General features: G+C 41.4%; 2 protein-coding genes and 1 long non-coding RNA gene across 10 annotated transcripts in view; 2 read left to right on the plus strand and 1 right to left on the minus strand.

The window, feature by feature from the left end:
• Positions 1 to 16,185, plus strand: part of wnk2 (WNK lysine deficient protein kinase 2) — a 31,199-nt gene extending 15,014 nt beyond the window's left edge. For 2 of the 8 annotated variants that reach the window (XM_074636047.1, XM_074636065.1), the window contains 19 exons: positions 1,716 to 1,748; positions 2,274 to 2,690; positions 2,853 to 3,497; positions 4,157 to 4,206; positions 4,309 to 4,471; positions 4,559 to 4,675; positions 5,308 to 5,478; positions 6,189 to 6,231; positions 6,343 to 6,504; positions 7,489 to 8,360; positions 9,245 to 9,302; positions 9,422 to 9,486; positions 9,977 to 10,566; positions 10,664 to 10,896; positions 10,993 to 11,223; positions 11,404 to 11,502; positions 12,289 to 12,333; positions 12,435 to 12,757; positions 13,842 to 16,185. In XM_074636047.1, the coding sequence (XP_074492148.1) occupies positions 1,716 to 1,748; positions 2,274 to 2,690; positions 2,853 to 3,497; positions 4,157 to 4,206; positions 4,309 to 4,471; positions 4,559 to 4,675; positions 5,308 to 5,478; positions 6,189 to 6,231; positions 6,343 to 6,504; positions 7,489 to 8,360; positions 9,245 to 9,302; positions 9,422 to 9,486; positions 9,977 to 10,566; positions 10,664 to 10,896; positions 10,993 to 11,223; positions 11,404 to 11,502; positions 12,289 to 12,333; positions 12,435 to 12,757; positions 13,842 to 14,135 (4,611 nt within the window). In that variant the 3' untranslated portion in view covers positions 14,136 to 16,185. Of the gene's footprint in view, positions 1 to 327; positions 451 to 1,715; positions 1,749 to 2,273; positions 2,691 to 2,852; positions 3,498 to 4,156; positions 4,207 to 4,308; positions 4,472 to 4,558; positions 4,676 to 5,307; positions 5,479 to 6,188; positions 6,232 to 6,342; positions 6,505 to 7,488; positions 8,361 to 9,244; positions 9,303 to 9,421; positions 9,487 to 9,976; positions 10,567 to 10,663; positions 10,897 to 10,992; positions 11,224 to 11,403; positions 11,503 to 12,288; positions 12,334 to 12,434; positions 12,758 to 13,841 lie in introns of all 8 variants that reach the window. The other 6 variants (XM_074636031.1, XM_074636056.1, XM_074636039.1 and 3 more) reach the window with 6 other exon arrangements.
• LOC141768190 (uncharacterized) overlaps positions 8,203 to 26,943 on the minus strand; it is a 67,041-nt gene continuing 48,300 nt past the window's right edge. Inside the window, exon 3 of the long non-coding RNA XR_012594011.1 lies at positions 8,203 to 8,338. This is a non-coding gene — a long non-coding RNA (uncharacterized LOC141768190). The remainder of the gene's footprint in view (positions 8,339 to 26,943) is intronic.
• Positions 16,598 to 26,564, plus strand: LOC141768160 (inter-alpha-trypsin inhibitor heavy chain H3-like). The gene is made up of 13 exons (XM_074636206.1): positions 16,598 to 16,684; positions 19,695 to 19,855; positions 19,970 to 20,074; positions 20,474 to 20,636; positions 20,733 to 20,843; positions 21,678 to 21,806; positions 21,970 to 22,086; positions 22,266 to 22,434; positions 22,523 to 22,633; positions 22,879 to 23,060; positions 23,194 to 23,373; positions 23,468 to 23,589; positions 24,416 to 26,564. The coding sequence occupies exons 1-13, from the start codon at positions 16,613 to 16,615 to the stop codon at positions 24,726 to 24,728; spliced, it is 1,935 nt and encodes a 644-aa protein (XP_074492307.1). The 5' UTR covers positions 16,598 to 16,612; the 3' UTR covers positions 24,729 to 26,564.

Raw genomic sequence — 26,943 nt, forward strand, 5'->3', positions numbered from 1 at the left:
TCAATCCTCAGGCCTTTCCACGATGGTAGCAAAGCCAGGTCTCCGTTTTAGTGTGGCAGCGTACCAAATAGTGTGCTTTGGCAGTATGGCTGATGAAAGAGCAACACTATAACTTCCCTTTTCCATTTTAGTTTGCTTCACTGAACCTTGCCACCTGCTAAAAAGCATCCTCTTTACTTTCTTGCTTATGACTACCTCTGCTTTGACACACTGAACATTTTAACCTTGAGCTCAATTTGCTGAAGTAAATATACAACCATTATCGTGTCATATTATACCTAAAAACAGGGTCCAATAAATGTGATCTCTCCTGTGTGTTTCTGACAGACAGCTTCTGCTCCAGCTACACCAGCCCCTATTGTGCACCAGAGTAGACAGACAGCACAGAGCTTCCCAGCTGCAGCCCCCACTCTACAGCCACAGCTTACTGCCCAACCCAGCCATGAGCAGGTACTGCATCTGCAACAGGCTCTGGCTACAGCTGTAGTGAGACACAAAAAGCAGAATTAAGTTTGGAAGTCACCCCTTGGAGCCCCTTCAGAGTTAATTATCAATAGTTCTTAATGCTTGTTTGACATTCAAAATTACCAATTCTATCATGGGCATTCAGTGTCAACTGTTAAAGGGTAACTTTTTTCAACCTGGACCCTATTTTCCCATATTTTTGTGCATAAGTGACTAATTGAGACAACATTGTTTGATACAGGTCCAGTATTGAGGGAGAACGCTGCAGCCGCCAGCCGCTAAACGAGCTCTAATGTAATCATTTGGGGCAACCTGGTACCGTCAGTTTACGTCCACTAAAAGTGATTGTTTTTGCCTCTGAGAGCTCAGATTGTTATTCTAAGTATCTGACAACATTATGGAAAGGACCCTACAGAGAAATGAAACATTTTTCTTACCTTTCGCTTGATCTGGTGTGTTTGTTGTTGTGTGTCTCGCTTGGAGAAGTCTCGTTCTGAAATCTTGTTCTGAAATCTTGCGTCGCCCCCACATTGTTGAAATCATCTAAATATTCAGCTATGACATTGAGAATCTTCTAGATAACACTAAGCTACGCTGTCTGTACTCCAACACAATCAACTCTGACAACACCGGTGTCCCGTGGCACTCCTCTCTCCACTCTTATTCACATTTCCACCGTTGTTTTCCGGCAACAACTCACGTGACACAATGACAAACAGGAAGCAACAGGTAAGAAAAACGTTAATTTCTCTGTAGGATCTTTTCCATAATGTTGTCTGACACTTATATTAACAATCTGAGCCTGTCAGTGGTAAAAACAAGCACTTTTAGTGGACGTAAACGGTGCCAGGTTGCCCCAAATGATGACACTACAGCTTGTTTAGTGGCTGGCGGTTGCAGCGTTCTCCCTCAATACTGGACCTGTTTCAAATAGTGTTGTCCCCATTAGTCACTTAAATACAAAAATACGGGGAAAAAAGGTTGAAAAATACCAAAGTTATCCTTTTAGTATGCTATAGTTAAGTAAAACATGCAAAAATACAGGAGATTATGTGCTATTTAGTGGTAGCAGCTATCTGAAAGCACACTACTTTAAGGATATCTGTGTGAAGTGGGTGCAAAGTGCATCTGATGTCCCTTATTAAATGCTTCATCGTGCACTGCACATCTATATTGTATGTGAGGGTTTGTGTGTGAATGGCTTTTCATGTGGTTTGTGTTTCCTTCCCATTTGTCTTTCCTCCCTTTAGTGCCATCTCCAACCAGCTGCTGTTCTGCCCCAGGTACAGCCATCACTTGTTATAAATTAACTGCAGCGGGCTACAGTACATACACTGCAAACCACACAGAATAATTGAGAAATGCATTAAGTCTACCTGCCCTGCAGCTCAGTTTTACAGAAGAGGAGCTTTTAGACCAGAATATGTTGTCAGTTTAATTCAGAAATAGTTTGTATTTCCAACACAAAATTCCTACTCTCCAGTCAAAGTGGAAAACAAATGTTTGATTTCCTTCCTTAGCTGTTATCTGCTGACCAGCTTACATCTCACCTGAGTCCTCCTGACATATCTGCCAGTTTTCCACAGTCAGTGTCCAGTACTCCTCCCCTACTCCTGCCCGTGCAGATCAGCACACAAGTGCGTTGCGGTAGCGTTAGAAAACATCAAACTAAGGTAGAGAATTTGGTAGAAGCATCCTACAAATGTTAGTATAGGTTACAGGGTTCATACATAAAGGGCCTGTGTGAATTTTATTTCTATCGACTGGTTGTCTTTGTTCATTTTATATCATTTTCCCTTCTTTCCCAGTTTCCCTCACCATATCCTGTTGTTCAAATAGGGGGCCTCAAGCCCTCTCCCTTCCCCCCAGCTCCTCTGCCCTGTGCCTACAGCAGCAGTGGCCCTCTTATGTCTAGCTCCCACTACTCACCTTCACCCCAACATCCCTCCCTACCTCTGACCCCTCACGCTACCCTGCCCTCTATACCCACTCTCGGCACCCCTCAGACCCCTCTGTCCACACCTCAGCACGTGCCCAATGTGGCTCTCTCTATTCCACACTTTGCCATGTCCCCTGCAGTGCCCCAGCAGCAGGGCGGCCCTCTTCCATCTCAGGCAAACCTCGGTAGCTTCTATACCACCCACCCCTTACATCTCTCCCAGGTACAACCCACCCCATACCCCGCCCCCTACCCTGAGCAGGAACTGGCTCAGCCGCCTGTCCAGGTGAATATTTGGCTCAGTTCTCACTGTAATGGTTGGGTCATGGAGGTGGCAGTGTGTCTTAATTGTGGTTATAATGCATGCAGGGCGATGCGTTTGGGGATTTAGTGTTGAACATTAACCTTAATTGATGAGTAATTCCTTAAATGTGCTGTTTTTTTCCAGGTACAGATGATTGCACCACAGGGTAATTTAGGAGACATTCACCTGTGGACTCCGGTCCATCCTGTCTTGCCTGCTGTTCAGACTCCTCACTGGGGAAGCAGAGTAGACGCCGAAACGTCTGCAGCTGGCCGAGACTTGACTGTAGCTCCTACAGTCCCAACCCCAGCCTCAATCTCGGCTACAGCCCAAGTTGAAACTCAAGCCCCAGCACAAACTCCAGCACAAAACCAACCACCGCTCCCAATATCAGCTCAAGCTCCAGTCATGCCTCAAACTCCAGCCTCGACCCTTGTTAATGCCCCAATTTCAGTCCCAATGCAAGTTTCAACATCAGTGCAAACCATAGCCCCGGTTCAAGCACCAGGCTCTGCATCGGGTCTCACTTTTGAATCACCAAAAGGCTCATCTACAAGCTCAGATACATCTTCTGCAATTGGTAAACCCAGACTCTCAGTCCCAGGTTTAGGCTCTGCCCCGATCCCTGGCACGCTGCCAGACCCAGCTCCTGTCGCAGCTCCAGTTCTGCAGCCTGCTGGCATCCAGACAGCAGTCTCACTGTCTGAGTGTGCCAGCCTGGCCACACCTCAGCAAAACTTCGAGTTGACGTCTGCATCTAGCACCCTTCAACAAGAGCCCTGTGTAGAGGTAGGGATGAAGCCAAAGTTTACATTTTCAAGTGTAATATTGATCTAAATATAGAGTATATGCATACTCTTGAAAATTTACATTTGCTGGATGAAACTTGTCCCTGCATCAGTGATTTCTAATTGTTATTCAGAAAGCATGTCCACACCACAGGTTGCCTTTCAGATTACATCCACATCAGTTTTATACCTCCATCCCATCTTGAAACTAGCCTCTCCATTTGGGACTAAAAGAATAGCGGGAATAATGAACAGTGAGCCGGTCATTGTTGTGAAAGAAACCCAGCATCATCGCCCTGAAGGGGTTTATTTCACAACAATGACCCGCTAGCTGTACATTATCCCGCTTAATACACGGCTACTTACTAGGAAATCAATAATTTGACACAAAAATCAGAACTGCGTCCCCAGCAACGGTCTGTTATACATAGCAACGGTCTGTTATACATAGCAACGCTCTGCTGTAAAGAAATAACATAGACCATAGAACGCCATAATTGACCAATCAGAATCGAGTATTCAACAAAGCCGTGTAATAAAAGCTAATAGCACACATTAACATTAATACTAATGCTATATATTCTTATCCATTCTGTATAAAATAAAACCTTTACCAAGATCTCCTAACTGTTTTGCACCTGCCCAATTTTCTGTCTTCAGGATGTGCTTCAGGACAAACCCGTATCTTTACCCAGTTATTTCTATGACAGGTGCGTCTTTCAGCTCTTTACAGATTCTGTTATAACTTTATGTGATGAAAATGCGTCACCAACCAAGAGGTGATAAAGTGTGTTCAACTTTTTCTTTTATAGCGTCAACTCTGACGTGGCATCAGGTAAGGAAACAAGTGACGGCTATGACAGCTTGGCTAGTGGAGGGAAGGGCGACGGAAAACCCAGGAAACACCACCGCAAGTCTGCCCGCACACGCTCCCGTCAGGAAAAGACCAGCAAACCCAAACTGAGCATGCTCAATGTGAGTCAAGGTGCAATTTCTTTCGAAGTTACAACTTCTTAAACTTTTGATGTGTTTGATCGTTAAGTGTAACCCCTGCCCACACAGGTTTCCAACACTGGGGATAAAATGGTCGAATGTCAGCTGGAGACTCACAACCACAAAATGGTGACATTTAAATTTGATCTGGATGGAGATGCGCCGGAGGAAATTGCCACTTACATGGTTAGTTGAACCTTTCACAGTTTGCAGTTTTTGACATTTATTGGTTAAATTTATGACATTGTTTAAAGAAGACCTATTAGGCTTTTGTGCTTTTCCCCTTCCCTTTAGCGTGTCATATAGTTTTTTGTGCATGTAAAAGGTCTGCAAAGTTACAAAGCTCAAAGTCTACGCCAAAGGGAGTTACTCTCCCCCACAGAAACACTGCTCCTGAACTGGTTTCAGGCAGTTGAAGTCCCACCTTTTCTTCCGTAACGTGGTGATGTCACCAAGTAACATATTTGCATAATACCTGCCTAGCGGCTCGTTTGGCACGCCCTCAAATAAGGCTAGTTAGAGTGGAGCTGGAGCGGAGTCCAAAGAGTTTGGTTCGGTTGACCAATCACAACAGTGGGCCAGCTAACCAATCATAGCAGAATGAGCTTTTTATGGAGGGCAGGAGCTCAAACAGAGCGTTTCAGAGGTGCGTTTCGTTTTCAAAGAGGTGCTGCAGCACAGCCGGTATGAGAAAAATAAAGCGTTTTTGAATATTAAAACATGTAAACATGTTCTAGTAGAAACCCAAAATATAAGTATGCACCTGAAAACTAGCATAATAGGTCCTGTATAACATCTTTAAAACTGTATGCCTACAGGTAGAGAACGGGTTCATCCTACTTTTAGAGAAGGAGATCTTCATTGACCAGCTAAAGGACATTGTGGATAAAGCTGAAGACATGCTGAATGAAGACTTGGAGGGTGAAAGGGCCTCCGCTTTGAGTTGTAGTCCTGAACAAAGCCAGCTTTCGGAGGGGCTGGTCGGAGAGGTAGGAGGGGTGTAGATATATATACATGTACAGTATATGAATCATAGACTGCATATAAAGATGGACGACACGTGTCCACTTCCTCCAACTGAACAGAAGTGAAGCCAAAATATCCCGGATATGGGAGCTGCCTTGAGATTTTTAAGTAATTTGGAGACAGAGTCTGTGCAGTAGTGATCAGGCGGTGGAGCCACGTCATCAAGGTCACCCGCCCGAACCAATCACGAGCCTAACACGGCCGCAGCTTGTCAGTGAGCGACTCACAGCTGCCAATCATGACGTCTCACCCCCTTTTTATAGCATAAAAATAACTAATTAAAACCAAACTTATCCGAAAAATGAACACTTGAACATCCATCAGCGTGGTAAGAACTACTTAAAATGACAGAAACCATCTTTGGGGAAAATCTATTTGACGTGTACTTTGACTTTTTTCCCATCCGCTACCATGGAGGAGGCGGGCTTTATGACCTATACTGCAGCCAGCCACCAGGGGGCAGTTAAGATGTTTTGGCTTCACTTTTGGGGAGCTGTCATGTCGTCCATCTTTATATAGAGTCTATGATATGAATATAGTCGGTACAGATACACTACACATGCTTATACATAGATTTAGACATGGACAGAGATGCTCATGGACATGGATAGAGATAAATACAGAGTGGCAAGTAGCACATTGACTTAGCTCACATCTGTCTATCGCTCTGCAGAGTCAGCAGCCTGGAGGACCTCAGCCTGTCTATCAGCAGAATGGTAAAACAATTATCTATTTCAAAAATGTATCCATCTTCATGCTACTTTTTGCATGTAACATTCACTTGTCAGAAAAACAGGGTGGTAATTGTTTGAACTCTTGGATTGCAGTTCTTCATACAGGAAAGAGATGGTTCATAATCTGCCCCGTAGAGGAGACGCCCACATCCAGCCAGGAAACCCCGTCTGATGGTACAGCTACAGTGTCTCCCGGGAGTTCAGCCAACACCCAGCCTGCTGACAGTGGCACTGCAAGGCCGTCTGTATCCAGAGGTGACTTTGTTTCTACAGAGTAATTTCATCACAAAATATGGCAGTTTCATTGAACAATAGCACCACCATGTGGCAGCTGAATGAAAGACATCCTACAGCTCTTGTGTGCAATGCTTACTTAAAGGGACTGTTTTTAACTTCTTACACATATAAATCACTCCGGGTCGGTGTCCCATGTGCACACGCGTGTTGCTACGCTGTTCAGACAAGACTCCAACAAAACTACACAGAAGCACCAAAACCTCAAAGTTATATCTAGTGAAGCCCGTCTGTTAAACAGTGTTGGCCGCGGTCGGAGGACACGGGGGAGACCGTAGCTTTGGTCTCCAGGGCCGGAGTGTCTGCTGTACTCTGCTCCTCTGCCTGTCTGCTTGCCTTCAGTCACACACCGCGCTCGTTCTCGCTATTTCGCTCCACTTTCACGTGCATATGCGCACACTACACACTGCAGAAGAGTTAGTTTAGCTCTGAGAATATCTAGTGGACGTTTGTGCAGAAATAAATGCTGCAGCTCCTCCAGACCAACAGAGGTTTCCCGTGTCTTGTGAAGTGACGGGGCTCCGCAGAGAGTAACGTTATCGTCTCCGACCAAAACTCCGGTGTCTCCCCTGTTCCTTCCGGCCGTGGTCGGGAGGCTGAAGCAGGAAAAGCCAACACTAAGATCAGCATTGGTTCATGGAGAGACCTTCGTCTAGTCAGCTAACATTACTGCCAAGCAGCTGAAATATAGAGTTATATTGTGGTTTTAGCTGACGTGTGTCGCCTCACTGTTTTGAGCGATGCTCGTTCATGTCTATGTAGAGCGAGCACAAGCGCGAGCCCGACGCTGACTTTCGTTGACTTAACGGCCACAGGTGTCGCTGCTAACAAGCATTTCTGATTCTTACAAACAGTCCCTTTAAAAAAAGAAGTTAAAAATAAATTAGGTATATTTTGATTTTTTTTAATAATTTTTCTCTCATGTTAATTTTCTTCCTCCTGCAGAAGAGGGGTCGTCCTCCACAATGTCTGGTGGAAGTGGAGGCTTCACCTACGATTTGTATGGATTCTGTAGCCCTCCGATAATGTCCAACATAGACCCTCTCTTCTTAGCTACTCTGTCTCCCCCTGTGTCTGCTCCCCCGACCCTTCAGTCAGTGACCTCGGTGGAGCCTGTGGGCAGCTCGGTGCAGCCCAGTGTTCATCAGGCCCAGCCAGCCAGAGCTCAAACTTTGCCCCCGTCATCCCCACATACGTCTTTCCCAGTGGATGAGTCACAGGGATCCCCTTTGGGCTCCGTCTCCCCGATCCAAGCAGCTCAGCAGATGCCCGACATGACATGTCCTGTTTCTATGGCTGACGAGGTGCCGTGCTGCCCTCTGGTCATGCCCCTGTCTCTGGATGTGAGCGGTTTACAGGCCGGGTCTCCTCTCACTCCTCTTCCACTCCAGGAGCCAGGTTCAGCCAAAGAGCCGCTGTCTGTCTCCTACGCGTCTGCAGTGCGCAGCGAGCGCCCACAGCAGCCCGTGGTGATGCACCAGCCGTTTTCCAGCGTGGGGGGGACCAAAGTGTCCTCAGTACCCCAGAGCCCAGCGCCATCCCAGCACGGCGCAGGGCCCGGGGAGTCAGACGGTGAAGGACGGCTGGGCCGCGGGGGCTTTGTGGACAGCACCATAAAAACACTGGATGAGAAGCTAAGGAACTTGCTCTACCAGGAATATGCTCCCATGTATCCATCAGGCAGCGTTGCAGAGACACCAGGCTCCGGCACCGAGTACATCCAGTCTCCTCCTGGTCCAGACAGCGCCGCAGGAGGGTCAGGAAACAGCACGCCAGGGCTGATGGGGGAGGGACGCTACAGGGCAGGAGAACAGCTGGTAAGTACAATGAAAAGTATAAATCACTTTAATACATTACAGGTGCAGCCTATTCACCTACAGTTACAAATTGAGATTTAAATCTTGACCTTAAAAACGGAAGTTGATAAAATAATTTGACCAAAAGGTCCATTTATTATTAATTTGCTGGGGAAGATTATGTGATATGATCGAGAGCTACAGAACAGCAACTATTATGCAAATAAATGGACCAACTAGTTTTTTGTGTGTATTTGTGCATTAAGTTAAATTAAATTATTTAGCCATGCTTTATTTTAGTTTTTACAGACATTACCGGTGTAAACAAACCTTTTACAGCTTCAGAAAATGTTAATATTTCAGATTTATTTGTTGTCTATGTTAGTCTATGTATTAAAAGACCCGATTTGGGAGTGGCAGAATGAACATATTTTGGCATACATCGAAAACTACAATGCAGTATATTAAAATGAACTATTTGCATGTAGTAGGGAAGGACTCCTCAAAGACTATATTTAACAAGCAAATTAAAATTGTCCTCTTTATTTTTGTATTATTATTTATTTAATTTTCACCATTTATTTTTCGCACGTAGTCTTCCAATTAATGCTGGCTTTAAACATTTTGTTTTATATATTGCCGGATACATTCCACATATAATTAACTATACTGTGAGCCGTTTTGGGTAGATGGAAATACATTTTAGTTGCAGAAAGAATTTCAAGAAAAACTGTCCTGCCTATTTTCACACGAGCTACAATAAGATTTTATGATAAATATTTAGTTAGACATCATCAAAATATCTCTATATTAACAGTTATATAATAGGACAGTGATAAATGGTTTGTATTGTAGTTTTCTAATAGCTTTGTTTTGTTCATCTCTCATCATGTCACCTCTATTAGCCTCAAATTCCAGAGCGAATGGATAGTTTGAGCACGCTGAGTGACTCAGCCGTGTGTGGTATGTACAGCATACACTAATCAACCTAACAAGTTTAACAATTTAAACTTAATAAATGTATGTTTTATTGTTGATTACTGCTGTGACAGGATGTTCATTGTTGTGGATTTTTTTTGCAGCTTCCCTGTCAAGAAGACACGTTCCTCACTCTGCTTCCTGCTCTGGAACAAGAGGCCGATTTAAGGTACGAAAGGGAGGTTTTCCTCACATTTATGGGTGAAGTATAATTTTTTTTTTTATACCTTTTTTTAAGTTTTAAAATATGCAAGAACAATACAACTTATTCCCACTAAAAATGCAATAATACAGTACAATACAATACACAGGAGACAGAAAACAAAGAGGTAAAAAAAAAGATATTAATAATGATAACACTAATATAAATGAAAAATAATATTTATAATAATAATTACATAAATAAAATAATAATAATTATTAAAAAGTTAAATAAAAATGATTAAAAAAAGATAAATAAATACACATCATTCTCATGTCATGACATATTTGTCACTGAGATACCTCAACCATTGTACTTGGACACTAGTATTAGCCAACATTGGTACCAGCTCAAAGGTTACATCGAAAGTAGAATTGTCTTTCAGATTAGTTCAACTGCATTTGCTGTTACAGAAGCATTACTTGTGTATACCTAGTTTGTTCTTGGCTTTTGGCAGATAATGTCTGTTCCTCCTGAAGTGGCCAATAGACGAGATGTGAAGCAGAGGAGCTGGAGCAGCGCTGCCTCACCGGCGCACCCTATAGGATACAGCGAGGACCACGGCCAGGCTGAGGCCATGTCCGCATCTACCACGATTGGCCGTTTCTCTGTGGTTAGCACTGAAGATGACATTACGCAGAGGACGCGCTGCAGCCGCTACTCTGCCCCGCCTGATTTCTACCTGGACACACCTCCGTCCATGGCCAAGCGGGCCTCCCTGCCTCACGCCCTGACCTCGAACTCTGTCTCTGTGGATGTCACGGTCCATGCTCGTTTCCTCTCCTCAGACTCGGGGGCTGAGAGCAGCCCTGCAAAGCTGGCTCCTGCCACGCCGTCTCAACATACTCGCTCTGAGCGCAGAGGAAGTGACCTCATGAAGAGGGCAGTGGCCTTCCTCCGTCGTTCAGGGCGAAGCAGCAGCGTGCAGAGCTCTGACTCGCCGAATAGGCACGGAGGCATGCATGGCTCGGCCTATGCCAGCAGTGATAATGACTCAGAGATGGAGGACTCGGACATGAAGAGGGAACTACAGAGGCTCAGGGAGAAGTAAGTTTGCTTTTGGCCTTATTTAGTGTGTTTACATGAACAAATTTTGCCATCTAGCTTGTAAGTGACCATTATATTCCTGCATCTATCCCCTCAGACATCTGAGGGAGATCTCTGAGCTGCAGGCCCACCAGCGGGGGGAAGTGGAGCTGCTGTATCGCCGGCTTGGCAAAGCCCCTCCTACTGGCCTTGGTCTCTCACACGTTGCACCACACGCCGGTCGTAGGAAGCGGTCCAGCAAGCACAGACTGAAACCTGGCAAACTTCTCAGCCCTCTGGTCCAACAATTTAGAAATGTCACAACCAAAACTAGTGACTCCAGCAGATCCAGTGAGTAACTTTTCAGAATCGGACCGGAATTACAGGTTGACTATCTACAGCAGGATACAATGAGTATGCCACTCTGATGCTTGTGTGTGTGTTCAGGTGCTGCTGCAGGTGCAGGTGAGCCCACAGTCAGTTTAAATGGCTCTCCAGCCAAAGGGTCTTTACCCACTCACGGCAGGGCACGGTCATGCACCAGCCACCTTCCCAGCTCAACCACAGAGCCCGTACAGACTCAGCAGCCCTGTTCCCTCAAGGGATCGTTTTCTTCTGATAATATTTACGCGGGACTACACGGAGACGGCACCGGCACTCAAGCTCCACCCGGACAAGGTGACCACCAGCAACACACAACAGAACATCTTAGCCGAACACTAATACTAGACTGTTGGCATGTAGATCCACCAGAGACTTAATACCAAACACATCTTTTATTTAGTAAGGTTGGGTATTTCAGTGTGTGCTCTTCTTACCCTGGTGTCTTCTCCCCTCTGTGATTATACTCCTCTACAGGCTGGTCTAATCACCCTCAAACATCTGAGAGAGTGACCTATAAATCGAGTAGCAAGCCTCGAGCTAGATTTCTCAGTGGGCCTGTGTCTTTGTCTATCTGTTTGTATCTCTTCTCTTCCCGCATAGCTTCATTTTTGTGTTTTCCATTATTATTATTATCTATTTCTCTACTTTTAGCTCACTGATATCTTTTTTTCTGTCTTTGCCTACTATTCTGCAACACTGCTGGGTTTTCTTATGCTTTGCCTCGTCCTTATCACTTGCCTTTATCTTGTATTTTTGCTTGCACAGAAGTATATTGCTTATTCAACCCCCTGAAGAGTAAAATCTAAGTAAAAGTAAAGATTTTGATTGATTAAATGTGTTTTTTTATTTTAAACACAAGAATCTTTTACACCAAGAATCATTTATACTTATCATTCCTGTTTATTTGACCAGTTTCAGAAGCTTGAGGTTTGGATAATCAAGGTTCATTTTAATAGTAATGGATATTATCTCACATTTCAAGTGTCTCCTACTGATGCTTGTGCTATTTATCCACCTTATAACGTACACATTTTTGTAAATGATCCACCATGCATTACTAGGCAATGGACGTCTGCATGCCACATGCACCCTGATCTGCTATAACATTTCTAATCTCTCATCACTTTTTAACCTCTCTCTCTCTCTCTCTCCTTCTTATCTCTGTCTCTCTAACATGCATGATTTTGCTAATAAATGGACCGTCTTATTTCAGGGGGTTGATTGCTTTGTTTGGTTTTAATTTGGTCCTTTGTTTTGTGGCAGTTTTCAGCAGCTTTGTTTTGCACTGCATCCTGTTATTATATCAAATTAATATTAATGTGAATGAGCATTTGACTAAAGTCTTTTTTTGTCTGACAGGGTCAACACTGAAGCGATTGTGTCTCGGCAAAGAGCGTGGCAACAGTACGTAGAATTACAGTGTCTTACTTAAAATGAATTCCAAGTTATGTTAGTTTATATATCAGCTCAATAAACATGATCTCATGGTATGTGTGTCACCTCAGGGTCTGGAGCCGGGCCAGGGCCTTTCAATCAATCACAGCAGCCGCCTACCGGTGCCACACCTCCTTCTCATCAGCCAGTGATGGGGCTGGCCCAAGCTCAAGCCAATAACAGCAACAACAAGACAGGCACATACACTGGCTCATCCATGAGTGCCAACGAAAACAACCTGCCTGAAGACTTGCAGCGGCTGATGGAGGACTGGGCCCAGGAGGTTCTCATCGTCACCCACAGGCCGCGCACCAACTCTCTGAGCATCAGTGGGCAGCAGCTTTGGAATCAGGTTGTGCCTCGAACACGTGGACAACTGGCTAGTGCTTCAGATGTGAGTGTCATGCTAGTTATGTACCAGTGCATACACCCAGTGTTTAAATCATAGACTGTATATAAAGATGGTTGACATGACAGCTCCCCAAAAGTGAAGCCAAAACATATCTATCGCCCCCTGGTGGCTGGCTGCAGTATAGGTCATAAACCCCGCCCCCTCCATGTTAGCGGATGGGACATGAGCCAAACTAAAAAGTCAAAGTACACGTCAATTTTTCCCAAGATAGTTTCTGTCATTTTAGGTAGTTCTTATCACGCTGATGTATGTTCGAGTGTTTAATGATAGTTTTGGTTTTAATTAGTTATTTGATCCTATAAAAAGGGGGTGAGACAGACGTCATGATTGATAACTGTGATTGACAGCTGCTCTGAGTGAAGTAGTCGCAGCAGGAGACTTTGGAATTGTAAGAGAGAGGAGATGTAACTTTAACTTTCCATAACCGCCACAAGTCTGTGTAATAGAACGTGTCAATTTGTTCATAAATGTACTTATAGAGATATTATAGTTAGTTGTTTATGTCTTTGTAGCCAAACAGCTTCAGCTAGGTGGCTCCAAGAGCAACCTGCAGCTGTGCTCGGCTCGTGATTGGCTCGGGCGGGTGTGTGGGCGGTACCTTGATACCGCGGCTCCAGCCCCCCGATCACGACTGTGCAGACTCTGGCTCCAAATGACGTAAAAATCTCAAGATGGGAGCTCTTGTACCCAGGATATTTTGACTATTTTGACTTGATGATCTATATATACAGTCTTTGGTTTAATTGATTTCCAATAATAAATATATACATACATTTGCATAAAGCAAACATATTTGCCCACTCCCATGTTGATAAGAGTATTAAATACTTGACAAATCTCCCTTTATTTACATTTTGAACAGATTAAAAATGTGTGATTAATTTGCGATTAATCGTGATTAATATGGACATTCATGCGATTAATCACAATTAAATACTTTAATCGATTGTCGGCCTTAGTTACACGTTACCGGGCAGCAATTTGCCTACATAACTGACTGTATTGTATAAATGCTCTTAATCATTATTGTGAAGTGTAATATCTGCCCATTTTCTAACCCTGTTAGGTATCATGGACAGCTTCAGGTCCAGAGGCCTGCAGTCTTCCCGTGTCATGGCCCGATAGCCCCGGGTCAACAGTGATGACCGGCCCCTCCACAGGGCCAGGTTATCAGCTACACTCTCCTGCTGCGTTCAGGGCCTTGTCCTCATCTCTTTCTGTTAGCCAGTGGCCTGGGTTGCTCTTCCCCCTTCCTTCAGGAGTCTTTGCCTTTCCTGCTGTGCCCTCAGCCCAGGACGCCCACAGCCCCATTCCAGCTCCATCGTATCAGCCGCCCGACCCCAAAGCCAGGACTCTCTAACCTGAGTAGCATTGTGTCTTCCAACTCCGTTACCAAAAAGAAATCTCATTCTAGGTCTAGTCAATCTTATGTGCATATACTGTATATATTTAACCAGCATGTATTTAATCATATGTACATACTTGTCTCCATTTTTGAGTTTTATGTTATTTGTTTAATTTGCATCAACATACCTCATGTCCATATTACAGTACATAACCCCTTGAGTGCAGTATAATGGTAGTAGTACATTAAAAGATATATAATTAGCCCAATCAGGCTTAAAAGAGCAGATTTTTTGTTTTTGCTTATAAATGTACCTTACCACTCATTGAATGTACATACTGTACTGTTCGTTCATGGTACGTTTATATAAATAGTTCATGTTTGTGTTGCTCATATCACCCCTACCGTATATATAAGATGCCGTGTGTATATATATGAATTCTTGTTAGTCTGTACATAGCTCCTGTGTTTGTACAGTTAACATTAGATAATCCATTGGTCGGTGCTGCAGATATGTGTCTTAATGCAACACCTTATTAGCCACCATCATGCCGTCACTGTGAAGACTTGACATCCTGGTCACTAGGACCGGTTGCTTTAATCTGCTCTCTCAGTCAAAGGATAGGTTTCATTATTCATCGATGAAATGCTTCCAGCACAAGCGCTTGAAATATCCTTAAGAGATTTGAATGAACTTGAATTTTATCTTCAGGTGAAAAAACACCTGCGAGAGTGCCTTGAATTGCAGTTTCAGTTTTATGAAGAAAAGCATTTAGATTAAATGCAGACACTAGATATTCTATATATGCTTTCACCTCCGAAGGTAAATTATGTGATTTGAATAATGAATGTGGATTGTCACATATTTAATTTAGCGACTAAACATAATTAAACACTATAATCTGGTCATGTTGCAGTCCATAAAATATCACAGATTGTAAAACAAAATTTGGTTCACTGAAGTAATTTTCTCGTGAGATTTGCTCTGCCACGTGCTCCACCGCCTGCATGAATACATTGATATTCTGAATGTGCACAGGTTGATGTGGTGAGTTACAGGAAGGATGTTGTTGGCATTGAAACCATGATGCGACAAGGAGGGCTGAAAGACTCGACATACGAGCCAAAATCATAATCATACCATACCTCTATTAATGCAGTCTGTAGCTTTACATATGGTTGCCTTTGTGGTTTTTAAGAGATTACTGTGAGGTTGGTTGTTGTTTGATAAATGTTGATGATGTTAAAGGCACATGAAGAATGTGAAGAAGCCACAACTGTTTGACATGTTATTTATACAATGCATAGGTTTTCTAAATTATGTTTATTCAGTGCTGGCCTCACAAGATCATCCGGCTCATACAGCTAATTGTATGTATTATGGCTGACTTAATTCAAAGATCTGCAACAAATATTACGCTATCACGCTATGACTTATTTCAATAGTGCAGCCTCAAAAACGTTCAATACTTACTTCTATTATATAACTTTTATTAGCTAATTTCCCTACGAAGAACAGTTTGTTGAATGCATCAATGTTTTGATGTATTCTGTTGAAACGTAGCAGTGGCAGAAATCTACATAGCCAAGAAGTAGGTTGGGTGTAATGATTCAGAGTATGGAACCTGCATTTCCCATAATGCAACTCAATAGCATCTGTGACATCTTCAAGGTTATTTTTAACATTTTGGAAAGCTGATGAGTAAACTGAACTTTATGTATAAAGTTGGTGGAGTGCTGCTTTAAAAATCCTTCCATGTTTGCACAGTGTGACAAAAGTTTGATTTAAATATTTTGTCTTAATGGCATAATTTCCATGACGACATATAGGTTATTTTTCTTGAGAACATCTCCTATGCAGCTATTTTCTTTGTGCTTTACACAGTAACTCCTGTATTTGATCTCTTTAACGCTCGCAATGAAAGCTAGGTGTATGGTTCCTTTTGCCTGCTGTATCACCTGTTTTCCCCGCCATTTCCTGACCTCGTCAGATCGGTACTCTTTCACGAAAGCTGTACATACTTGAAGACAGAAATAATAAATTCATTTTTGCTTGACACCATAATGTTAGTCATGTGCTTGTTTCATTAACGGTTCATGCTGAACATACAAAGCCAAATTGTCTCTGTGTATCTTTTTAACTTTACAAACCACTGTTGGCTGTGTTTGCACAAGAATCTCTCGGTGTAACAAATTCCTGGCAAAGTGGGCAGGCTGGACCCTCGATGTCAACAGTAAAGCTCACATAAGCAGTTTTTTTTAATCCTGTTTTTTGTTAGCTATGTGTGTGATTCCCGGCAGTATGCATGAGAGGAACGTAGGCGGGAATGTGTTTTTGTGTGTGGGTGTACAAGTGAGTGAGTTGTTGATACAGGAGAGAGAGAAAGAGGAGTTTGCCCTTTTACAAAAAGTATGTACACAATAAGGTTGTCCTTGTTTGTTTGAGTTTAAAAGACAGTTTCAGCTGCCTGGGTTGCACTCTGGGAGCCATCATGGAGAGAGCTGTGGTGCAAATCACCCTCTTTGGGCTGCTGCTGGCTTTGACCACCACACTACCAAGCAAGGTAAGGTCACAAAACCTAAAGGACAGACCACCACACTGCAAGGAAACTGAATCTATTGAATATATCTATTTAGGTTATGTTATGTTACACCTCCAGGGAATTATTGTAAGCTAACAATGTGATGTCATGACAAAAACATTGTGCGTGTATGAATGTGTATTACTCATGTTGTTGGGCCATAAATCTGTTTATACTGTCACATTGGTGGGACTAAACTCCCTATTGAGTACAAAAAGCTGGTCCCCGTGATGTTAGTCATTACATTTTAGACTTAGAGACATGGTAATGGTTGCAGTTAAAGAGAACTGGGAGTGTGCAAGTCATTGCCATGTGAAATCAAAACACCGGTGGTGTAGGAAGTATTCAGATCCTTCACTTCTGTAAAAGTACTATTATCACACTGTGGAAATACTAAACTACAAGTAAAAATCCTGCATCAAAACCTTACTTAAATAAAGTAGTATCAAAAAGTAAAAGTACTCATTGTGTAGTAAAATCGTTCCTGTCTGTGTTGTACTATTATATATGATATTCCTGGATTAATATTACTGCTGCATTCATGTGTATGCTTCATTTTACTGCTGTATATGTTTAAGGTTGTGCTTATTTTAACTCCTTTACATACTGTTGGGTAGTTTAATTTTCAGCAGTGAATCATATTCTATAAAATCATCATATGTTTGTAGCTTTGCTGTCGTTTGAGAACCATGTATCTCTAAAAAGTTAAAGGGGAACTATGCCCATTTTTCCAGATTCATACATGTTATTCCTTTGGTCAAAGACTGTCCAAAGAATATGAGTAAACATGAACAACTCTCTCCCAAATCCAAAACTAGACTGCTAACTTGTGATGTCATAGGGCATAAAGTCTGAACTGCTTCATAGACAATGAATAGGGAGAGATGTTCTAGATGACACTGAGAGCACCCAGGGAATGATCTGAGTATATGGGAACATTTTCTGTTTCACAACTGAGAACACTACAATATGATGAAGCTCATTTGGGTTAGGGCTGGGCGATATGGCCTAAAAATAATATTGCAATATTTTTAGGCTATATCGCGATACACGATATATAACGTGATATTTTCATATATCCTCTAAGCACTTCATAAATGTTCGATTTGGCCTTTTGACGCAGGAATGGTTCTTCTTGTAGTCCCTGCAGTATATGTCTGCATTAAAACCGTCTTGTTTATATTCATTAGTGGTTTCTATTGGAACAATTCTAATCTTGCATGCAAAAAGGGGGAAATCACAAGTTAAATTTAACAAAACAGTATCCAACAGTATTCACTTTAATCACATAGTTTTCTGCCAATACATGCTTTATATATTTTGATGAATACATAATACATATGCACACACACACACACACACACACACACACACACACACACACACACACACAGTTTTTAATGGCATGCAATAAGTGTAAAGTAACTTATTATTATGTTTACCAGTAAGCTGTTATAACATTGCTGATAGTAAAAAATATTATTTTCCCTCTAGTGTAGAAAGGCTCACCAATTGCGAGGTGCAGCCTGTGGCCAAAGCACTGCAGTGTTGTCCACTTATTCAGACTCACATCTTTGGTTATGTTAGCTGGACGTTCAAATCGGTAGTTGTGGAGAAGTGGGTCACCTCTGTTAGCTGGTTGGCCACCTTTTCTCCCACTGAAATGTATAACTCCGGTAGAGCCTTCTCTGCAAAAATTTGCGAAGTGGCAGTTCATATTTTAAATCAAGTGTCTTAATGAGTCTTTTGAATCCGGGCTTTTCAACTACGCCAACTGGCGTTGCGATGTGGTTGTTTACAGCGGCCGTGATTTCTTTCCATTTTGCACTTTTTTTTGTCATATAGGATTGCCTTGGAAAGCGAGGAAGCCAGAGTAATTTGCTTCTTGGCTGGTTCTGGGTGCTTTGGTCGTGTTCTCGCTACCGTATTCGCTTTGCCGCTTCAGTTCTTTCGCTTTTCCAGGCTCCTACTGTCTCCGCTGTTTCCCTCCAAATACAAAAACACGCCGGCCGCATACGTCACCCACACTAGCCCAGGAGAGAGGTCTGGATGGGCGCGGAGTCTGTAACGTATGGGTGTGTCACTGTGAGAGGGAGCCGTAGGAGAGAGGGAAAGAAAGAAATACCAATGCGAGTCACATGCCGGCGGGAAGTCTCATTACATGACAATTTGTAGTCGATGTTTGCGATATAGTCATTTTATACATCGCGCGTGGGACAAGCCGCAATACATTGACTATATTCGATGTATCGCCCACCCTTAATTTGGGTATAAAAAACAAAAACTTTCTGTAACCCTATGACATCACAAGTTTTAGACTTACTTCTCTGGTTTCTGGCTTTGAGAAAGAGGACCTCATGTTCACTAATATTGACTGAACTTTCCTCGGCCATGGAAATAACATATTGGAATTCTTAATTTAGGTGTTGTTCCCCTTTAAGCTTTCATGAGGTCAGAAAAACAGCCCTGTTTTCAGCTCTATGATGATGCATTGTCCATCCGATTCAAGAGAGCTTTTAAATAGTTTGTTTAGCTGAAGAAGAAGGAGAATTGTCTCAACACATATAGGTATTTTATTCTGTAGTTAATCACAAACATTCAAATTCAAAATCACCAAAGCTGGAGATACAGCACATGGTTTATCACTGGACAGGAACGGTATGAAACTTTGTAGTTTGTAAAGCAACTAGTAACTAAAGCTGTCAAGACATGTAGTGGAATAAAAAGTACAATATTTCACTATGAGATGTAGTCGAGTAGAAGTATCAAGTAGCTTAAAATGGGAATACTCAAGTAAAGTTCAAGTACCTTGATTGGTACTTGTAAAATAATGAGAATGGGGTGTTTCTGCAGTTAGACCAATGAGATTTCACTGATGCCACCCACCAACTCACCACCATCATCTGATCTTTGGTCAGCTGGTCGTCAGCCAGCGAAATTGACCAAACCATTTATTTTATTGTGAAATGTGCCTCCTCCTGTATTTGCTCAGGACAACTGGGACATCTACAGCTTTCACATCAACTCCACAGTGACCAGTCGTTATGCAACCACTGTCATCACAAGCCGCGTGGCCAATCGTATGAACGAGTCCAAGGAAATAGAATTCCACGTCCGGATTCCCAAGAACGCCTTCATCAGTAAATTCAGAATGTGTGTGAAGCTGAACTGCACATAAAGAATTATACATTAAAGCATCATGAAAATAAATCACGGGCTACTCAGGAGTATGTATATAAACTAAGACTTTTCTTTGGTCTTCTTCAGGTTTATAGATGGCCAAGTGTACGACGGTGTTGTGAAAGGTAAAGAGAAAGCTCTGCAGCAGTACACCGAGGCTGTGTCCCGAGGCCAAAGCGCTGGGATTGTCAGGTACATGGATCAATGGATCAGTTTATTGCCAGGTCTTATACAGATTGTTTTTATATTGTACTTTGTAGAAGAGCCTTGTGTGTCCTCTGGGTAACGGAGAAGACAAAGCAAAAAATTATCTGTTGCACTAAATTATGTTAATTTTTGTCCGACTTTTCTCAAATGTTTGCTTTCTACTTGGCTACTTTAACATCTTCAGGTCTCTAAAATCCTTCAAATTAAACAATCTGAGGAGGAAAAATCACTCTTTGATTGAACTACTCACATCTCATATCCACACTAAGGTCATTACCTGTGATGAGGGGTCATAACTAAGTAGGCATTGTTTCATTTTAAGGGGTCACAAGCCAGAAGGAAGGAACCGCTGCTCTAATGCAATGATTATCGTCTCTGTTGCAGTTCTGTAGGGAGGACCCTGGAGGAATTTAAGACCTCTGTGACTGTAGCTGCACACAAAAAGGTCACGTTTGAACTCACATATGAGGAGCTGCTGAAACGCAGGCTTGGCAAGTACGAGCTGCAAATCCACGCTCGACCCATGCAGCCTGTCAAAGACTTCAAGGTGCGTCTTCTTGTTCTATTCAGGAGAACAATGCTGTGGTAAAATCATCTTTCATGGTCAGAGTTTCTAACTACTTTATTTCATTCTCAATGCCAGGTTGATGTGTACATTAATGAGAAGGCGGGCATCAATTTCATCGAGGTTAAAGGAGGACTAAGCACCAAAGCCCTGGCTAATGCCATCACCAAAACACATGCTGACAAACAGGTACATCACGCAGTGATTCAAAGTTCTGTATTTAAAGGTGCTAAATGCGAGATTGGGAGCATTTCTATTGCCTCCGCACGGCTCTCAACTTGGCAACGGCTGAGCCGGCAGCTCGTAGCTAACGTTGCTAACAGCACTAATAATAAAAAAAACTACTGCTGACAGAGATAACAGAGTTTATCTGAGGGGGAACTGAGGGTGGGTGCTAAGCCTCCACGACGACGCTGTTGGCCGAGACGGTGTTATAAGTTGCAACTGCCATGTGAGATCAGTGCAGAGCAGCGGCCGAGAGCTAGTCAGCTGCCGGCCCAGTAATGTCGACAAAGCACAGAGAAGCTCGGATTACAACACACACAGAGGGAGAGTGACTTCATTCTCTGCTCAGGTAGACATTACTATATCTTTACATAGCAAATAGTTGTTTGCAGCTATATTTATGCTCTGGATATCGTATTGAGCACCTTTTAACTCATTTGCTATCTTATTCTGACCCATAATTAACTGTTTAACTACCATACATAATGACGCCATAACAGCACTGGACATATACATCCTGTCTTATTGCTCATCCTTGTGCACATCCCTATCATTCATTCATTATTATATACTATACTGTATATCTTTAGCACTTTTGCAACAGTTTTCACTTTCTGGTTTGATGCCAAACTGCATTTTGTTGTACCAGTCAATGCTCTGCAGAGACAATGAAGTTGAATCTAATCAAATTTAATGAAAGGCAGAGGGCTAATCTGTTTGACCAATAAACCCATTTATCAACTTCTATCTTTTTACTTCTATCAAGAGTCTGTAAAACCTGATTCATCCTGTTTCCAGGCGTGGGTGTATTTCTACCCGACAGAGGACCAACAGAGAACCTGTGACAGCTGTGGAGAGCAGGGTATGAATGGAGATCTGGTTATTGTTTATGATGTCAACAGGAACACCTCACTGGGAGACATCAAGGTACAGAAAGAGTTAATCTCCTGGAAGATTGTTGACTTTGAATGGCCTATTAGCATTGTTAAAATATACCATAGTTACTGTACTTAAATTGATATTTTATCTTCCCATGTCTTCTCAACAATATTTTCTAACCAATCCAACTTTCTTCTTCCTCCCCCCCAAGAGATCATCTGGGTACTTTGTTCATCACTTTGCTCCATATGGTCTTGCCCGCATACCAAAAAATGTTGTCTTCGTTATTGATCAAAGTGGCTCAATGCGCGGCAGAAAAATGCAACAGGTACAGTATTTGAAGAGTATGAGTTTGTGACAGATTGCCGCTGTAGTACTGGAGACTTTTACTTTGTTAATTATGTCTATAAAAGATTTATTAAACACAAAAAACACGTGAAACAAATATTATTGCATGGTTTCTTACTTGAATAAAAGTTCTAATGTGTGAACGATGTTTTTGCCCAGACCCGAATAGCATTAATCCACATCTTGAGCGACCTGGCTGAGGATGACCACTTTGGTCTCTTCACTTTTGATAACAACATTTATCACTGGAAACGAGAACTTGTTCAGGCCAACGAGGAAAACCTGGAGAGTGCCAAGAAATTTGCACGGGATATTAAAGAAAGAGGATGTGAGGTTTTTAACAAATATTTTATAAAAGGATGCAAACATGTGACAGCAGAATGGCAGTAATGAAACATGTTTTCATTTAATTACAGCCACAGACATTAACAGAGCAGTGTTGGAAGGAGCACGTATGCTGAATGCACATCCCAGAGAAGGTTCAGCGTCCATCCTTATACTTCTCACCGATGGAGACCCAACCTCAGGTTACAATAAAACACACATGCACACAAACGCAAGCAAATACTTTAAGGACCCTAAAGACACAGTCCATCATTTTTAAATGATCTCACTGCTGTCTTTTTCTCAATATCCTCTCCTGTCAACAAGCTAGAAGCCACTCTGGGACTTTGAACATCATGGACATTTAAATGAAAATAGCATCAGCATTATTAAGAATTAAGTCTATAAAACGTGTTTGTGTACACAGTTTAACTTTGTGTCTTTGCAGGGGTGACAAATCTCGAACAAATACAGTCAAATGTCAGAGGGGCTATCGCAGGCAAATTCCCACTCTACTGTCTTGGTTTTGGTTTTGATGTCTATTTTGAGTCCCTTGAGAAGATGTCGCTGCAGAACAATGGTGTGGCACGACGGATTTATGAAGACTCTGACGCCGATTTACAGCTGAAGGTGTTTGAAATTACTTGCTCTCATTATAAATACTGTTTACTATGTGATGTGCTACATTTCCAGAGATAAAATTGATCATGGTTGGCTGTGGAGAGATAAACATTCATACAGCGTCCCTAATGTATGTCAACAGGGTTTCTATGAAGAGGTGGCCACTCCTCTGTTGACAGATGTGACAATGATCTATAATGGTGGGACCAATCTAACCCAGACTAACTTCAGCCAGTATTATAATGGCTCTGAGATTGTGGTGGCCGGTCAGATCACTGACAACGACATTGAAACCTTCACTGCGCAAGTTGTGGCCATTTCGGTAAGGATCGCTCTGTACTACATCAGCTGTAATCTTCTGACAGGTTTGTGACAGCCCTCATGTATACTGACATAATTCATTGGTACAATGACAGAGGAATAGAAAGATGACGTTTTCTGACACAAACGCCACCGTGGAGTCCACTGAAACGGCGTCTGGCAGCCACATCCAGAGGGTTTGGGCCTACCTTACAGTCAAACAGCTTCTGGAGAAAGAGTGAGTGCGATGTCAACCATCTTTTCTGTTTGTTCTTGTTTGTAATCTATTATTTATTGAAGGGCTGCAACCCTTATATTTATATTCAATCAATTAATCGTTGAGTGTATAAAATGTTATGACAATGAAATATAAAATATTGGGGAAAAAGGCGCATCACTATCACATTGTTCTGATTGATTTTCTGTCAAACAATTGACCATAGAAGGTTCAGCTTCATTGTCATACAATACAGGAGTGCAATGAAATGCAGCTGTAGCCTCCTCCACACTATACACACAGAAAAAGTATAATCAAATATTCAAATATTTCATAATGATTATATTAAAAGCTATTTGAAATAGAATGAAACAATAAAATAGATCAAAGCAAATTAAACCTGCAGTAGGCAGAACGTTTTTGGCATCATTGGGCAAAAATTCCATAATAACCTTTCAGCATATTGTAATTCAAGTGTTCTGAGAGAAAACTAGCCTTCTGTTTTCAGAGCGAGGATAACGCGAGGATAACGCGATGATAACGCAATGATAACGCGATTTACCACTAATTTATTTCACACATTAATGCAACTTACGTTTTTTCGGTTGTAGTGGGCTCAGTCTTAACGCTAGAGTGAATATATTGCATACATGCATATACAGTATATACAGTAAATATATATACAGTATATACATATATGTGGTAAAAATATATATGTATGTATACTGTATATATATACATTTATATATATACAGTATATATATGACCGTATCACTGTACATTATCCCCTACATATTGTCATGTCAACTGTCATGTTTAAAACATTTGAATACAATTTGTGACACAGGCTGCTGTTATCTGGACCTGAGAAGGAGAACGTGAAGAAAGAGGCCTTGGAGCTGTCGCTGAAGTACAGCTTTGTAACCCCACTCACATCCATGGTGGTCACCAAGCCTCCAGGGGAGAACACAGATGTGCTGCATAAACCCAAGGAAGGTGAAACACCACAGGCACGGGATCCTTCTGTAAGGCAACCTATGCGGAGTCACCAAGGATTTCATTCAATTCGTAAGCAAGACAGATATGAACAAAACAAACACAATGTAAAACTAGCACAACATGCTAACTTCCTGTGGCACACAGTGCAGTGTAGAGATTAGTTCCTAGAGCGAGCGTCATAGTTTGAAGCTTAGGGCTACTGGTCAAACGTCAGTATTTGATGAGTTGGGGTGAGAATGTGTTGCAATGGGGGAGGGAATCCTGATATCCACGCTACATGTATTAAAAACTAAGGGTGCAAGCTAATTTACAAATCATGAATATTTCAAAGTAAATTAACAACTGTATCTTAATTTCATGTCATCATCTTTTTCTTTTTAACAGCAACAGGAGGTAAGACATCTCATATCGTCTCTCATCTGCATCGATCTGCAGATACACTATTGATTGACTGCATATTTTTCGCAGTGCATTGCATTGTTGTCATTATGTAAAAAAAACAAAAAAAAATGTAAATAATTAAATTAACAACTGTATCTGAATTTCATGTCATCATCTTTTTCTTTTTAACAGCAGGAGGTGGTGGAGGTAAGACATCTCATATCATCTCTCATCTGCATCGATCTGCAGATACACTATTGATTGACTGCATATTTTTCGCAGTGCATTGCATTGTTGTCATTATGTAAAAAAAACAAAAAAAAATGTAAATAATTAAATTAACAACTGTATCTGAATTTCATGTCATCATCTTTTTCTTTTTAACAGCAGGAGGTGGTGCAGGTAAGACATCTCATATCATCTCTCATCTGCATCGATCTGCAGATACACTATTGATTGACTGCATATTTTTCGCAGTGCATTGCATTGTTGTCATTATGTAAAAAAAACAAAAAAAACTGTAAATAATTAAATTAACAACTGTATCTGAATTTCATGTCATCATCTTTTTCTTTTTAACAGCAGGAGGTGGTGGAGGTAAGACATCTCATATCATCTCTCATCTGCATCGATCTGCAGATACACTATTGATTGACTGCATATTTTTCGCAGTGCATTGCATTGTTGTCATTATGTAAAAAAAACAAAAAAAAATGTAAATAATTAAATTAACAACTGTATCTGAATTTCATGTCATCATCTTTTTCTTTTTAACAGCAGGAGGTGGTGGAGGTAAGACATCTCATATCATCTCTCATCTGCATCGATCTGCAGATACACTATTGATTGACTGCATATTTTTCGCAGTGCATTGCATTGTTGTCATTATGTAAAAAAAACAAAAAAAACTGTAAATAATTAAATTAACAACTGTATCTGAATTTCATGTCATCATCTTTTTCTTTTTAACAGCAGGAGGTGGTGGAGGTAAGACATCTCATATCATCTCTCATCTGCATCGATCTGCAGATACACTATTGATTGACTGCATATTTTTCGCAGTGCATTGCATTGTTGTCATTATGTAAAAATAATTTTAAAAAATGGACAGAAAAACTGAAGGTGGAGGAGGGTGCAAGCTAATATACTGTACAAATCATGAATATTTCAAAGTAAATTAACCACTGTATCTGAATTTTATGTTATCATCTTTTTTATTTCTATCAGCACAAGGTGTTATGCCAGGTAAGACATAGGTACACATCTGCACCATTCTGACATGACAGATACACTATTGATTAATTAATAATATAATGTGTTTTATAAACTTTTGTACTCCAAATATGCTTTGGAAAAAGTTTAATCATTACCAAAAAGTTACACGAGAAACAGACGCTGCATCTTTGCAAAATTTGAATAGCCAAAATATAAATTTAATTAAAAAAAATTGTTTTCTTCAATTTATCTAAATGTACAAAAGCAATTCCAATTTTAAAAACTTCTATGGATCAGCATGAAGGAGTGGCCTGGGGGACCCTCCTTAAGGCGCATATGGGAGGGTTTAAGCTAATTTACAAATCATGAATATGGTGAATAATGTTATCATATTTTCCTTTTAGTACGTGGTCGAAGTCATGTGGGTCAGGATGCAGGTACATGTGTGCATTGTTCTGATACAACTACAATAGTGTATTTGTGCAAATTTTGGATAGCCTTAATATACATTTACTTCTAAAATTTGTTTTTAACTTTATCTAAATTTACAAACGCAATTAAAATTTAAAAACCTCTATGGATCAAAGTAAATTAAACTGTATCTTAATTTAATGTTATCATCTTTTTCTTTTTAATAGTTCTAGCTGGTCTACCAGGTAAGACATAGGTAGATAGGTACATAGGAGGTACACATCTGCAGCGCTCTGACATGACAGACACACTATTGATTAATTACTAATAATGTATTTCATATGCTGTACATAGCCTACATCATATAGC

The sequence above is a fragment of the Sebastes fasciatus genome, chromosome 1, assembly GCF_043250625.1.
Source record: "Sebastes fasciatus isolate fSebFas1 chromosome 1, fSebFas1.pri, whole genome shotgun sequence".
Lineage (NCBI taxonomy): Eukaryota > Metazoa > Chordata > Actinopteri > Perciformes > Sebastidae > Sebastes > Sebastes fasciatus.

What these genes read in the sequence shown, in the direction of transcription:
- LOC141768160 (XM_074636206.1), top strand. Translation starts at nt 16,613, where the DNA reads ATGGAGAGAGCTGTGGTGCAAATCACCCTCTTTGGGCTGCTGCTGGCT. An exon ending in AAACACATGCTGACAAACAG is followed by an intron (nt 20,844 to 21,677) that starts GTACATCACGCA and finishes TCCTGTTTCCAG; the next exon opens with GCGTGGGTGTATTTCTACCC. An exon ending in GGATATTAAAGAAAGAGGAT is followed by an intron (nt 22,435 to 22,522) that starts GTGAGGTTTTTA and finishes ATTTAATTACAG; the next exon opens with CCACAGACATTAACAGAGCA.